The sequence below is a fragment of the Pleurodeles waltl genome, chromosome 6 (genome assembly GCF_031143425.1).
Source record: "Pleurodeles waltl isolate 20211129_DDA chromosome 6, aPleWal1.hap1.20221129, whole genome shotgun sequence".
Classification (NCBI taxonomy): domain Eukaryota; kingdom Metazoa; phylum Chordata; class Amphibia; order Caudata; family Salamandridae; genus Pleurodeles; species Pleurodeles waltl.
In genome coordinates, this window is record NC_090445.1 from 12,676,748 (window position 1) to 12,693,566 (window position 16,819).

Here is a 16,819-nt window from a genome sequence, read left to right on the forward strand (position 1 = left end):
CTACAGACACACGCCACGAAGAGAGAATGTTACTTACCTGTAACTGTTTGTACCTTATCATGTTATCGATTTACATGCACCCTCCCCGATGCAGGTGTATGAATCAGATGTTGTACATTTATTACTGATCTTTTCTCGTTGCAGCTGTAGACACTTACTGTCCTGCTTCACTCAAAGTAGTTTCACCTGTTTGGGATGGTAGGAAAATAGTCTGAGGTAGTTTTCCTCCTGGTGCATTGTGGGTTTCGGAGAGGGATCACAAGCCGCCTTGCAGTTTGTACGTTGAAGTCAAAGAACGTTCAGTGTGTAGCCACAACACTAGACAGCAGGTGTGTGCCGAGTGTGTGAATGCAGCGCAAGGCTCAGACAAATAGTCCCAGCTGAGACGGCGTGCTCCGCTGCTTCCTGGTAGAAAGGCGCCTTTTAGCATCTTTCTCGAAGGCGTCCTCTGGTCATCGAGTCTCACCTGTGCTGGGGCTTCATTCATGAAAGTGCAGGTCCAGGTTAGAGAAGACAGCCTCCCTGTATTATTGGGTAGTTTTTATTGCTTGATCTTTTCAGCGTTGCTTTCATCTCGTAGGGCTTTTGCCTTCACTTCAGAACTGTGAACCAGTGTCATATGTGGAGTGTGACCTGCGGACCAGTCATTTCTTCTCAGGATTGCCCTAGTGTTGCACCCCTCCAATGATGTTTAATAGGACCTCTGCTGCAGATTTCTGTGAAACGAGAATATAATACTGTTGATGTGACATATATAAACATTGTGGACTCTAAGAATGCTCAGTTGTTCGTTTGTCTTCAGGAGTGGTCTTTCTAGATGTACTTCAAGAGATAAAAAGTTGTCTGTGTATCAAGTGCTTGGTTGTTAAAGGCCACCTTCGTTGACTGTAACAAGCCAGCTAGTGGCCAGTTGTAGCTATTAAAAGGTAGTGGTGGATAGGATCAGTATGTGTACCCCAACTCCCTGATGCCAACCCCCCACTCCTCTGTCACTTACAGACCAGCCATTGCTTCCCGTTATTGGTCAGCTGCCATTGTCTTCCTTCCTCTTCGTGGGGTTGTCCTTTCCCTGTAGCAGGGGTTCATTTCTTGGGTCCTTCCACTGCTCATTTTTGTAGGTGCTACTTTTTCTTTGAGTTTTAGCCCTCCAGAGTGTCTTTTTCAGCAAGCTCCCTCCTGCACTTTTTTGTAGGCGTGCAAGTCATCACCCCACATGGCTGAGTTTGAGGCTCATGTAGGCAAGTGCTTCAGTGCTCATATACGGGTAGTAAGTGATCTGTAAATGCTACCATGCAGTGTAAATAACACGGCTGTATCATTGCAGCCTTTAGTTTTTCTTTTGGCCGTGCCACACAGCATCTTTCCAAAGCTGCACTACATCTCCAGCAGGCATGGGCACAACCAATGGGTCCCCGAAGGCTTTCTCTCTTCCTGTTCTCGCCCCTTAGCCTTACCGGATTGTGTTTTTTCTTGCTGTCATTTGTTCTCCTTCCTCGATCTCCCTCAGTGTACATGGTTCGTTTGGCTTTCATTGACATTCCCTTACAGTTTTATTTATGAGCTTTTTGTCTGCAGCAAGTGGCAGTCCTCCTAGGTGGTATGGTAAGAGGCATCAGATGTACATGAAAATACCTGTGTGAAGTGGGTCAATAAAATATCCAGTATTCATTAGCATAAAGCAGAAACCTTTGTAGCAAACTGGCACATACGTGCACTCCAGTGTTTGCGCAGGTGAGCCAGAACCTTTGTGTTTGCCAGTGCTTGGTATAAGTGTCTTATTACTTTTTCTTACACTCAGTGTCTGGTCACTGTTCCTCACCCCTTTTCAGATGCTGACATTTTCCTTTTCATCACCTTCTGATCACTTTGTTTTTCCCACCTCTTCCAGATTGAGACCCTTCCTCCCGAGCTCTTCCAGTGCAAGAAGCTGCGCACTCTAAACCTTGGGAACAACGTCCTGCAGTCGCTGCCATCGCGGGTGGGCGAGCTGACCAGCCTGACGCAGATGGAACTTCGGGGAAACCGTCTGGAGTGCCTGCCGGTGGAGCTGGGCGAGTGCCCCCTGCTGAAGCGCAGCGGGCTGGTGGTCGAGGAGGACCTCTTCAACACCCTGCCCTTGGAGGTGAAGGAGAAGCTATGGAGGGCAGACAAGGAGCAGCTCTGAGCCTGCCCAGATGGACCCAGGCATCAGGGGACTGTGGAGAGGAGGATAAAGGGGGGGGGCTAGTACCTGCTGCTAGGGATGGAGCAGCCTTTTAACAGTACTGTGCCCTACAGAATATCTTCTACTCCCTGCAGATCACCAGTCATCTCCCAGTGGTCCAGTGCATTGAAGAGCAGTGCCCAACTCTTGCATGCAACTGCCTGTCCAGCTGAGTCCTTGCCGTCCTGCATGCACTGATGTCCCTGAAGGCGTGATGTAACCCCATCAGAACCCATGCCTCCTCCGAATACTGCTGTCACGCCCTCACTGGACATTATGCAACCTCTGACTGTGTGGATCCTTGTGCCGGGTTCCTGTGGAAGGCTTGGGTCCTTGGGCATGGAGTGTGTTGAAGGTTTGGGCTCGGCAGGAGATTACAGGGGTGCATTGGTGATGACTGTGCTCTGCAGCACTGACAAGCCACTGTCTGGCCAGAGTATCCTAGACCTTTGCAGAGTGGCCCCAAGCTGTGGACATAGGTCTGAATCGGGTGTAATGATCTGCTGTTGGCTTCCTCTGTTGTGGCATATTGAGTGTGTGCAATATGTACTGAAGGACACTGCAAGTGAGTCTGCTGTGGAAGAATGTGGCAGTGGGCTAGAGTCCACCGCTGGAGAGTACACAGGCATGTGCCATGGGTGCACAGTGTGTGAGTGCCCCTGCCATGAATGAGTGTGCCACTCTGGCCGCGTACAAGTGTGCCGGCCATAAGAGAAAGAATGCAGTGCATCAGACAGCACACACTGGCTGGCAAGAGCTGTATGTCACCTTTTGTACTGTTACAGATAATGCTGCTGGCGTCGGGGACAGAGCTAGGGGCAGGGAAGTTTAGGTGGGTCTCTCTCTATCTGGTGCACGGTGGAGTGCCAGTCTTAGCACAGTTGATGTGATGGTGCCAGACATCTCATATTCATGATTTGCTTCTTTCTGTGCCAATGGACGAGTATAAATTCACTAACCAAGCTAAAGCCAAAGCTGCCCATGGGGGCTCACGCGTTGTGAAGGCCATGGGGGGGTAAGGGTAAGGGATGGGTGGAGGGAGGGTCTTTGGCCTGCAGGTTGTCACTGCTCATCCTTTGGGTTAGGGATGGAGATGGTGACCAAAGAATGTGGGAATGTAGTGTCCTGACTTGTTTTCATTACAGTGTTTCACCTAATATTACACCCAGCCCCCGTCGCACCCTGGGTCTAGGTGCTTCACCCCCAACCACACACTCCGGTCTTGTCCATCCCTGACCCCAGTCATGCCTTTCTCTCTTCTTAAATGTTTACAGTTTGTTTTACAGATTATGTATTTTAACAGATCAAAGATAATGATTCTTCTAAAAGGAGACATTGTACTTTTATTATGTTTTTAAGATTCTGATTTGGAGCAGGACTTGTCTGTCCGATAGTAAAATCCACAATCATTTCCTCCTGTTTCTTATCTCTGTATGTCTCATATATCTCTCATATGCGCGCTCGCGCTCTCTCTAGCGCTCTCTCTCTCTCTCTCTCTCTATATATATATATATATATATATATATATATATATATACACACACACACACACACACACACCTGTAGATACACAGCTTTGCATAAGTCTGCCATCTATTGTCGGAGTGTTACAAGTTGTTTTTCTTCAAAGAAGGTTTTCGACTCACAAGATCGAGTGGTGACTCCTTTCAGTGATACTGCGCATGGGCACTGAGCCCTTTGTTAGATTGTTTTCTTTCCACCCTCGGGTTCGGACCTGTTTCCTCTTGCTCTGGTGGATCTCGGTTGGGGCCTTCTAAACTTATTCTACCTTTCTGTAATACCATTGGTATTGTCACAATCGCATTTTCTCTCTGTAGTATATCCAATTGAACGGTCTGGGTCGAATTTTCCGCCCTTAAAACGGGCCTCGCCCTTTTAGGGCCTAATTCAATGTCTGGCTAATGGAACGAATGCCAATTCAATTCTGTCCTCGGTGTCACGCCAAGTTTCCATACACCCACCAGCATTTGGTGTGTAATCTCTGTTTATCTCCAGGCCACCAAGAGGAGACTTGCGACGCCTGCAAATCATTTAGATCTAAGACAACTCTCCGAGACCGAAGAGCCTGTTAACTGGAAATGGCGTCCAAGTCCACAGAAGATACACCTGATATTCTTGGTGAGGAACACGTGCAGGAGGAGGAAGAACAGAGTACAGTGCTTTCCATCAGAAACTTGGATTACAAACATGACTCTGATGCGGGCAGCCAATTCCATACCCCTGGCGCAGTACGTGAATACACCTGCCCTGTCACACCACCAGAAGACATCAGAAAAGTCTCCAGCCTTGGTCCTCAGTCCTCAACTGCCTTCGGGCCATGATCGGATACGAAAAACAAGTCTAGATGACCAACCTTCGTGTTCAGCACCGAGATTAAAGACCAAAGTGCATTCGGCACCAACAAAACAGACTATTCCAGCTGTCTTGGTACCAAGCCAAAAAGTAGATACATCGATTTTGGAGGCGAAAAAACATTTATCCATTTCAAAGCCAAACCTTTTGATTTGAGTAAAACACTCGGTAGCTAAACCTTTACAGCCGAAAGCTACAAGTAGTAATCCTACTCCTTCCACACAAGACACCTCAGACATACAGCCAATTTTAGAGGTCATGGACGCTAGACCGTGCAAATTCAAAAGGGTACAGGAAGAATAATTGCTTTTCCTTTAGTGACCATCTAAAGGAAGTTAACCTTTCAGTTGACCTTAGATGCTGGACCTCCACCAAAAAAGGTCTCAAAGGACAAAGAGAGAAAAGGCTTTACACCAGAAACAGCCTTCACATCCAGGTTTTCCTCCTCCTGCTCTTCCTCCTCTTCTTCTTCCTTCCACACCACCACCATCACCCACATAGGAGATATAATTCTCACCACAGACATCCTCAGTCTCACCACACAGGGGCGATCTTAGTGATATTCAGCAGAATATGGATCCATGGGATCTATATGGCTCTGATCCTTTTACCTCAAACGATCCCGACTTGTACCCCGCTAGACCTTCTCCACCAGAAGATACTACAGCATACAATCAGGTCATAGCAGGAGGAGCTACATACCATAACGTGTCGCTGCACACAGACCCCATAGAATAGAGAAGTATTTCCATTTTAATACACTAACCTCCACACATAAGGAATATCAATGGCTCCCAGTGCAACCTGGGATGCTTAGGCATTCATCTGATATTTTTAAGGAACCAGTGAAGGCCAGAATGATCACTTCTACAGTAGATTTTAAATATAAACCGGCTCCCTCAGACCCAGTTTTTTTTAAAGAACTCAGTGACCATAGGATTCAATAGTGGTTAGTGCAGCAAGGAAGAGGGCTAACAGCCAGTCAACAGGGGATGCTCCTCCTCCAGTTCGGGAGAGCAAAAAGCTAGATGCTGCAGGAAAAAGGGTAGCCTCACAAGCGGCAAATCATTGTAGAATAGCTAACTCCCAAGCTCTTTTAGCTAGATACGACAGGGCGCACTGGGACTAGATATAAGAATTGCTCCATTACCTTCCACCAGAGCATCAAAAGCAGGGACAGCAAATAGTTACAGAAGGACTGGCAATTTCCAATAACACTATTAGATGCGCTACAGATACGGCTGACATCACAGCTAGAGGCATAAACACCAGAGCAGTCATCAGAAGACATGCTTGGTTAAAATGTTCAGGGTTCAAACCTGAGATACAACAAGCTGTCTTAAACATGCCCTTTGACAAGGAACAGTGAACACAACTAAAGAAAAGCTGCAGAAAGATTCTGAAACGGCTAAAGCAATGGGTGCGTTATACACTACACCTGCTAGAGGGGACTTTCGTAAGCCACAATTTAGAGGTGTCTTCAAGCCAGCAACCACAGAAGCAACATCCACTTCACAGCAAAAACAGACCTCACAATTTTACACAAAAGGTTTATTTCGAGGTTCCTACAGAGTATCAATTAATAGAAGAAGAGGCAAGCCATCCACTTCCAGAGGTTCCTCTACTGCAACTAAACAGTGACTCACGCACCATCCCCACAGCCCACACATCTCCTGTGGGAGGAAGACTGGTACATGTCCTATCTACAATGGAAACACATTGCTACAGACCAATGGGTTCTGCCAATTATCCAGCATGGTTATTGTCTGGAACTCATTACTATTCCGCCAAACATTCCCCCTCATTCACACAGAGTTACTCAGGACCATCTCCATCTACTGAAAGAGGAAGTACAATCACTCCTACTCAAAGGAGCGATGGAGTTAGTACCCGTATCCCAACAGGGATCAGGAGTATACTCACTATACTTCCTAATACCAAATAAAGACGGCACATTAAGGCCAATTCCAGACCTCAGGCCTCTCAATTTATACATTCTCTCAGAACACTCTCATACGGTCACTCTACAGGATGTCATTCCCTTGTTACAAAAAGGAGATTACATGACAGCATTAGATCTCAAGGATGCATATTTCCATACGTCCAGCACATCGCAAATTCCTAAGATTTGCCATTGTGGGAACGCACTACCAATTCAAAGTACTGGCCTTCTGAGTAACAACAGCACCAAGGGAGTTCACCAAATGCTTAGCGGTAGTTGCAGCATTCCTCAGAAGGTAACACATACATGTCTTCCCATATCTAGACGATTGGCTAATAAAGGCCACTACAAGCCAAGTATGTCAGCAACACACTCAGTATACAAGAGATCTCCTACACAGTTTGGGATTCAGCACCAATTACCTCAAATCCTACCTACAACTGATAAAAATACAGCCCTATTTGGGAGCAATTATCAACACTCCTACCCAAACCCAGTAAGGATTCAGGCACTTCAACACTTAATATCTCAACTACAGTACAACCACACTTACACAGTGAAGCTAGTGAGGAAGTTATTAGGAATGATGGCTTCATGTACAGCCCTAGTTCCAAATGCAAGACTCCATATGCAGCCGTTGCAGCAGTGCCTCTCACAACAGTGATCTCAGTCACAGGGTCAACTTCAGGATCTAGTGTTGTTGAACCGCCAGACACCCTGCTCTCTGCAATGGTGGAATCACACCAATCTGTCAAAAGAGCGGCCCTTCCAGGGCCCTGTGCCTTCGACCACCATCACCACAGACCGGTTGGGGCGCCCATCTCAACAATCTCACCAGACAAGGGGAATGGGACTCCAACCAACAGACTTACATCATAAATTACTAGCAGTATTCCTAGAACTCGAAGCTTTTCTGACACAAATTGCACACAAGGCAGTGTTTATACGCATAGACAATATGACAACGATGTATTATCTGCAAAACCATGGAGGACACTCATCCCAATTGTCCCTTTTAGCCCAGTCAATTTGGAGATGAGCGGTTCACAATCGCACTCAAGTAGTGGCTGAGTATCTCCCAGGGGTGGACAATCAACTAGCGGACCTCGGAAGCAGGACGCACAAACTAGTCCACAATTTAGAAATTCACTCGCAAGTAATTCAGAAATAATTTCAACAGTGGGGAACTCCAGACATAGACCTATTTGCCACAAAAGAAAACTCAAAATGCCAAAGCCTCGCATCCAGGTACCCACAATCCAAGGGCAGTACTCTATGGATGAGCTGGTCAGGAATATTTGCTTACGCTTTTCCACCTCTCCAACTCATTCCAAAACTGGTAAAGATGAGACAAACCTCACTCACCTTGATTCTCACTGGTTCCAAGTGGGCACGACAACAGCGGTACACAACACTGCCGGATCTGTCTGTAGTACCACATCACAAACTACCAAACAGGCCCGATCTGTTGACCCAAAACAGAGGTCAAATCAGACACACAAATCCCAGCACACTCAATCTTGCGATTTGGCTCCTGAAGTCATTGAGTTTAGTTACCTACAACTTCCATCTGAATGTATGAATATTCTAAAGGAGGCACTCAGACCAACAACTCGCCAATGTTATGCTGCTAAATGGAAAGGTTTTGTATACTATTGTCAACCCAAAAATATTGACCCACTTAAGGCTTCAGTACAAGATATTATATGCTATTTGTTACACTTAAATAAAGCAAATCTGGCATATTCCTCTATTAGGCTTCATTTAGCTGCTATAGCAGCTTATCTGCAAAACAGAGAGCATATTTTCCTATTTAGAATTCTTTTTATAAAAGCTTTTATGGAGGGACCTTTAGAGAGTAATCCCACCTAGAGTTCCTCCAGCTGGAATTTAAACATTGTACTCACAAGATGTATTGTCCCACCATTAGAACCCATGCATGCTTGTACCCTAAAGTTCTCATCATGGAAGGTTGTTTTTTTGGTAGCAATAACTTATTTAAGAAGAGTTAGTGAAATTCAAGCGTTCACTTTAGAAGAACCGTTCTTCCAGATTCGTAACAACAAATTAGTTCTTAGGGCTAATCCAAAATCCGTACCAAAGGTAATTTCATCTTTTCATATCAGTCAGTAGAATTGCCAGTCTTCTTTCCACAGCCAGATTCAGTTGCAGAAAGAGCCCTACACACTCTTGATGTTAAAAGAGCTCCCATGTACTACACAGTCAGAACAAAAGATTTTAGAAAGTCAAAAAACTTTATGTAGCATTTTCAGAACCTCACAATGGTAATCCTATCTCAAACAAGCATTTGCAATGCAGTGGGTCTTGCATCTGCTCGAGTTAGAGCTATTAGCATTGTAAACTCCTAACCTGACTTTTCTTGCCACATAAGTTGAAAATTAAAAGTTAAACATTTTCACATAAGGGAGCCGATTCACAGCGCTACGGCCACCATGAGCGTCAGTGTGAAGAGACACACATAAGGAAAAAAAGTTAGCTCGCCGTTAAACTAATCAGCAAAAGTGCAATTAGCCATGTTACAGGGGCGATGGCCAAGGTGGTAACAAAACCTTCCCAAGGAGGGACAAACGTAAACCATTTACCAGTGTCATCAAAGGATTTTTCTTTTTTTTTTTTTAAGGGCAAGCCCACGAACGAGTGATAGTGATGGGCGTGAGGAAGGCGTTTTTAAAAGCCCAGATACATACCAGCACGTTGGAAAAGCAGCACTTGCGCCCTTCAATGCTCAACCTAAAAATGGGTTAGCCATATGGATAGGGAAGTGTATTCATACTTGTTATCTGAAAGCTAAGAGACACTTACCAGTAGCTCCTAAAGCTCATTCCACTAGGAAAAAAGGAGCTTCAATGGCATTCGTAGGGAATATACCAATAGTAGACATATGTAAAGTGCTACAGGGTCCACACCACACACATTTACTAAACACTTCTGTGTAGATGTGTTAGCTCGCCAACAAGCAAATGTAGGACAAGCAATCCTTAGGACATTATTTTAATCTACTCCAACTCCTACAGGCTGACCACTACTTATTTGAAGGGGACTGCTTTACAGTCTATGCAAAGCAAGTGTATCTACAGCTACACATGCCATTGAACGGAAAATGTTACTTACCTAGTAGACATCTGTATGTGGCTTGTAGTGCTGTAGATTCACATGCGTCCTCCCTCCTCCCCAGGAGCCTGTAGCATATATTGTAAATATGTATATACATTGCATGGACATCTCATTTCTTATATCTATCTATGTACGCACTCTTTACGTCACCCGCCTGCGGGAAAACAATCTAAGGACTTGATGCCCATGCGCAGTATCACCAAGAAGAGGAGTCACTCGATCTCGTGACTCGAAAACCTTCTTTGAAGAAAAACAATTTGTAACACTCTGAGCCCTACACAAGATGGCAGACTTATGCAAAGCATGTGAATCTACAGTACTACATGCCACAAACAGATGTCTACTGGGTGAGTCACATCATATATATATATATATTTTTTTTTTTTCATGGTTGATATCCATATTGGACTTTCTTGTTCGCTGGGTTGATGAGCCCAGACCTGTTTTGGCCCCAGTCTCTGCACACTCAAGAACAGGCTTTGTATTTCATTTTGCTGTTTTCCTTTTGGGTTCCTGAGACTCAGGACTTTAAAATATTTTAAATTCTGAGGAGCTGGAAAATGATAAAAGTTCAAGGGCTTAGACATGATGAAAGAGGCAGTGGAAGCCGGGAAGTTCCTATCGCTTAGCGTTTTGTATGGGTGCTGGATCTTGGCATGGAATCATGCAGTTGGTGGAAGGCAGAAGAAACCTTCTCTTGCCCTAGAGCTCACCGGCTGTCTGAGTAAGACATAGGCTAGCCGTATTATCACTGACTGGAAACCAGAGACTTGACCTCCAACCTTGCCTTCCCCACGTGACCAAATTGTGTGACCCTGGTGTAGCTGCATGAGTGCTTTCTGTAAACTGGACCTTGAATATGTCCACCAGCTAATCTCCCTACCCTCCAAGTAATGGTGGCAGTGGTGACATTTTGGGGCGACTCCCAGGCTGCTTGGAACATGTCTTTTTAGGTCTGGATGTTCTTTCCTCTGTAATGAGTTATGTTTGTGACAGTGCCTCTGTGAGGAATGTGAAGCCCCCTGGGCAGGTGCTGCCATGTCTGTCTGCTGTTGGCTCTCCTCTTCTTCTGCTTTATCAGTTTTTCAGTATTTACAAAATGCCACCACTGTCCGTACATGACAGGAGCCTCTGACATTGTCCATGCTCCTGACTGCTCTGGCACTTGTGTCACGAGGCTAACCTGCCAATGACTTATGTCACCTGCTTCAACTGGGAGACTGCTCATCTCAGCTGCGTATGGGGACCCAGTCCCTAAAAAGAAAAGCCTTTCAGTGTTGCCATGTTTCTCGAGTTGTGGGAGGGAAGGAGACATTTGTGGACTCTTGTGAACTGACAGAACACTTTCAAATTGCAAAATATACAATCTGAAAACAATTCATGTTTGATGTTTCTCTCTGTCTGTAATTGTGGGAAGGATGGTCTTTGCGCCCATTTGAGGGGAGTATTTAACCACTGTATGCAGTCTGGAACTAATCTAAGAGGAACATCACAGCAGTGCTAGTCTGTGATAGGTTCCCTTGCAGTGCATAAAACGGTCTTCTGGTAGTACTTGTAGGCAACTAAAAAAGCCGGGAGTGGACTGGATGCATAATGTTGGGAGCATGTGCTGCTGTAGATCACATGTTCTGCGCAGTTCTGCCATTTAGGGTTGAGTGGATACTTTGCAAGAAGTGTTTTGTTTTTTATTTAAATAAAAGTAAAGGTTGTGGTTTTGAGGTGACTCCTGATCCCTCTGTGAAACCCAAGGGCACCAGGATGATATAATCCAGGTTGTGTTTGTTTTTTCTGTTATTGGGCTCGGATGTATGTACATCTGCTGGGCCCCAGATCAGTCATGCAAAGCAATCACATATTTGACAGTGAAATATAATAGTTAACAGCCAGTGATTTCTAAAGACATTGAACAACCATCAAATGCCTTCAAGCAGACTTGAACCGAAAACCTTTGGACAGGTTGTATTCGAATGGCTTTTAGGAAGGGAAATGTAGAACACATCCTTTAAATGTTGTCCAAAATGCAATGGTAACAAGGCACCACTAGGAATGTGAATGTTCTGCCTGCAAGACGTTTCTGGTGCAAAAAATAAAAAATAAAAATATCTGGCAGCAAAGAGCTAAGTGGTGGGTGCATTGTAGAATGGAGTGCCAAAGATATGCCAAACCATCTACTGCGCCTGGTGTCGAAGACATTGAGGAAACTCAGTTGGGGGTGGTGGGTGTTCTGAGATAAACAGTATTCTGTGAACCCTGGGCAGAGACTTCACTGTATACTCTTGAATAAGTAACATAGGAGAACAATAGTCTTCATAGGCCCCAAGGAAAACAAAGACTGCATGGGCCTCAATGCACATCACACGTTTGATGATCTTCCCCACGTGATTCGACCTCGAAAGGAACTACTGCTCTAGTGCAAGCAACAGCCTTGGAAGAGTCATGCCTTAAACCTGGTACTGCCGACAAAAACAAAACTAATTCTCAGTCTCGCTGCCCACTATGGCTGAATCTCCTCTTATTCTACAACAAGCTAGAATCCTTAAGAACTCCGACTTGAATCCTGATGTTGAGACACTCCAGTTGGACCTCAAGAGTCTACCCTTCACTCCTTCGAACCATGTTTGACTCCGAAGTAGAAGTCATTACTGCTGATGCCGTGTGACACACCATAGCAAACAGATGCCATGCAGAGAAAGATATACATGGATCCTGTCACAGGCCATATTTTACCTGAACCTCTTTCAACAAACGTGCTGACCGGTCCACACCCGAAAAATGCCTCACCTTTGAGGAAGCCATCTCTGTAGAACTTGAGGCAAGCCTAATATTAAGGAAAAGAAAATGCAAGGAACCTTCCCCACCACTACCACCACCACAGTCACCATTGCATTCTATACACTCATATGATGAAACCATACCTACAGACTACAGGGATGACCCATGACACGACTACCATGTTTACAAGATAATCTGTCTTTTGCACCTTCCCTGGGAGCACCACTGTCAACCATGTGTTATTTGAAGAGAAGCCAACACTGCATCCCATGCATTATGTAAAGAGCAGCCACCACTGCATCTTATGTGGGTATATAAAGAGCAGCCACCACTGCATCCCATGCATTATGTAAAGAGCAGCCACCACTGCATCTTATGCGGGTATATAAAGAGCAGCCACCACTGCATCCCATGCATTATGTAAAGAGCAGCCACCACTGCATCTTATGCGGGTATATAAAGAGCAGCCACCACTGTATCCTATGCAGTTATATGAAGAGGAGCCAACACTGCATCCTGCATGTTATATAAAGAGCAGCCACTACCGTATCCTGTGAGGTTATATGAAGAGCAGCCACCACTGTATCCCATGAGGTTATATAAAGAGCAGCCGCCACCGTATCCCGTGAGGTTATATGAAGAGCAGCCACCACTGTATCCCGGGAGGTTATATAAAGAGCAGCCACCACCGTATCCCATGAGGTTATATAAAGAGTAGCCACCACTGCATCCTGTGAGGTTATATAAAGAGCAGCCACCACTGCATCCCGTGAGGTTATATAAAGAGCAGCCACCACTGCATCCCGTGAGGTTATATAAAGAGCAGCCACCACTGCATCCCGTGAGGTTATATAAAGAGCAGCCACCACTGCATCCCATGTGTTATATAAAGAGCAGCCACCACTGCATCCCGTAAGGTTATATAAAAAGCAGCCACCACTGCATCCTGTGAGATTATATGAAGAGCATCCACCACTGCATCCCATGCGGTTATATAAAGAGCAGCCGCCATTGCATCTCATGCAGATATAGAAAGAGCAGTCACCTCTGCATCCCTTGTGATTATCTAAAGAGCAGCCACCTCTGCATCCCTTGTGATTATCTAAAGAGCAGCCTCCTCTGCATCCCGTGTGGTTATCTAAAGAGCAGCCACCACTGCATCCTGCGTGTTATATGAAGAGAAGCCACTACTGCATCTCATGCAGTTATATAAAGGGCATGCACCACTTCATCCCGTGCGTTATATAAAGAGCATCCACCACATCTGGTATGTTATATACAGTGCAGCCACCACTGCATCCCATGAAGTTATATAAAGAGCAGCCACCACTGCATCCTGTGAGGTTATAGAAAGAGCAGCCACCACTTCATCCCGTGCATATAAAAAGAGCAGCCACCAATGCATCCCGTGCATATATAAAGAGAAGCCACCACTGCATCCCATGTGTTATATAAAGAGCAGCCACCACTGCATCCCGTAAGGTTATATAAAAAGCAGCCACCACTGCATCCTGTGAGATTATATGAAGAGCATCCACCACTGCATCCTGTGAGGTTCTATAAAGAGCAGCCACCATTGCATCTCATGCAGATATAGAAAGAGCAGTCACCTCTGCATCCCTTGTGATTATCTTAAGAGCAGCCACCACTGCATCCTGCGTGTTATATGAAGAGAAGCCACTACTGCATCTCGTGCAGTTATATAAAGGGCATGCACCACTTCATCCCGTGCGTTATATAAAGAGCATCCACCACATCTGGTATGTTATATACAGTGCAGCCACCACTGCATCCCATGAAGTTATATAAAGAGCAGCCACCACTGCATCCCGTGAGGTTATAGAAAGAGCAGCCACCACTTCATCCCATGCATATAAAAAGAGCAGCCACCAATGCATCCCGTGCATATATAAAGAGAAGCCACCACTGCATCCTGTGTGGTTGTATAAAGAGCAGCCACCATTGCATCCCATGTGTTATATAAAGAGCAGCCACCATTCCATCCCGTGAGGTTATATAAAGAGCAGCCACCGCTGAATCCCATGTGGTTATCTAAAGAGCAGTCACCTCTGCATCCTGTGTGGTTATATAAAGAGCAGCCACCACTGCATCCTGTGAGGTTATATAAAGAGCAGCCACCACTGCATCCTGCGTGTCATATAAAGAGCAGCCACCACTGCATCCCATGCGGTTAGATAAAGAACAGCCGCCAGTGCATCTCATGCCGATATATAAAGAGCAGTCACCTCTACTTCCCGTGTGGTTATCTAAAGAGCAGCCACCATTGCATCATGCGTGTTATATAAAGAGCAGGCACCACTACATCCCATGCGGTTATATAAAGAGAAGCCACCACTGCATCTCATGTAGTTATATAAAGGGCAGGCACCACTGCATCCTGTGAGTTATATAAAGAGCATCCACCATATCTGGTATGTTATTTAAACTGCATCCACCACTGCATCCCGTGAGGTTATAGAAAGTGCAGCCACCATTGCATGCCGTGCATATATAGAGGCAGCCACCAGTGCATCCCATGATATAAAGAGCAGCCACCACTGCATCCCATGCAGGTATATTAGCCACCACTGCATCCCATGCAGTTATATAAAGAGCAGCCACCACTGCATCCTGTGCGTTATATAAAGAGCAGCCACCAGTGCATCCCATATGTTATATAAAGTGCAGCCACCACTGCATCCCATGTGTTATATAAAGAAGAGCCACCACCGCATCCCATGTGTTATATAAAGAAGAGCCACCACTGCATCCCATGTGTTATATAAAGAAGAGCCACCAACGCATCCCATGTGTTATATAAAGAAGAGCCACCACCGCATCCCATGTGTTATATAAAGAAGAGCCACCACCGCATCCCATGTGTTATATAAAGAAGAGCCACCACCGCATCCCATGTGTTATATAAAGAAGAGCCACCACCGCATCCCATGTGTTATATAAAGTGCAGCCACCACTGCATCCCATGTGTTATATAAAGAAGAGCCACCACCGCATCCCATGTGTTATATAAAGAAGAGCCACCACTGCATCCCATGTGTTATATAAAGAAGAGCCACCACTGCATCCCATGTGTTATATAAAGAGCAGCCACCACTGCATCCCATGTGTTATATAAAGAAGAGAGACCACCGCATCCCATGTGTTATATAAAGAAGAGCCACCACCGCATCCCGTGTGTTATATAAAGAAGAGCCACCATCGCATCCCATGTGTTATATAAAGAACAGCCACCACTGCATCCCATGTGTTATATAAAGAACAGCCACCACCGCATCCCATGTGTTATATAAAGAAGAGCCACCACCGCATCCCATGTGTTATATAAAGAAGAGCCACCACCGCATCCCATGTGTTATATAAAGCAGAGCCACCACCGCATCCCATGTGTTATATAAAGAAGAGCCACCACCGCATCCCATGTGTTATATAAAGAACAGCCACCACCGCATCCCATGTGTTATATAAAGAAGAGCCACCAGTGCATAGCATGTGTTATATAAAGAAGAGCCACCACCGCATCCCATGTGTTATATAAAGAAGAGCCACCACCGCATCCCATGTGTTATATAAAGAAGAGCCACCACCGCATCCCATGTGTTATATAAAGAAGAGCCACCACTGCATCCCATGTGTTATATAAAGAACAGCCACCACCGCATCCCATGTGTTATATAAAGAACAGCCACCACCGCATCCCATGTGTTATATAAAGAAGAGCCACCACTGCATCCCATGTGTTATATAAAGAACAGCTGAACATGATAAAGTTGAGCTCCATGTAGGCGGAGGGGAGGATGATCACATTGATGTAGAACACAGGGAGGATGATCTCATTGAGACGCTGTCTGGCATTGGTCAGTTAAGTTCCTACGGGTGTTGAGAAGCAAGCTTCAGGGTACAACAGAGAACTTCAGTGACCCGGTAAAGACCAGCCTTGTAACATTGAGGGTAGAAAAGAAACATAAGGTAGCACAAGAAGACTCCATTTCAGCAGGGTGCGTGTTCAGATTTTCTGGTTTTACACAGTGTTTATCAAAGAGCTTACACAGGGGATGGAAGACACTCCCCGTTAGACAAAGTAAAAGAATAGAAGCAGCAGAAAAGGAGGGTCCCACAGCAGGCGCGCAGTGGTGCATAGAGAACCCAGTGGGCTTACTGGCTCCAGCCATCTCCCACAACTTAGGTCAGAAACATCATAGATCACAAGTACGTGCAGGTGTAACGCTTATTGCAATGGAAAATAGTATCCTAGTAATGCCAGGGGCATCCCAACATCCAACATTCCATCACACCATGAAAAGGTAACAATTGTAAGAGTATGCACCCTCAGATGAATGCTAGTACTGTAATGGCATAAATCCTACATTTCGTGC

At 45.4% G+C, this 16,819-nt stretch overlaps 1 protein-coding gene across 2 annotated transcripts in view; it reads left to right on the top strand.

Moving 5' to 3' along the window:
* LRRC8A (leucine rich repeat containing 8 VRAC subunit A) overlaps positions 1–11,369 on the top strand; it is a 50,919-nt gene extending 39,550 nt beyond the window's left edge. For both annotated transcript variants that reach the window (XM_069237021.1, XM_069237020.1), the window contains exon 4: positions 1,889–11,369. In XM_069237021.1, coding sequence (XP_069093122.1) covers positions 1,889–2,164 — 276 coding nt within the window. In that variant the 3' untranslated portion in view covers positions 2,165–11,369. The remainder of the gene's footprint in view (positions 1–1,888) is intronic.
* Positions 11,370–16,819: the final 5,450 nt, after the last annotated feature.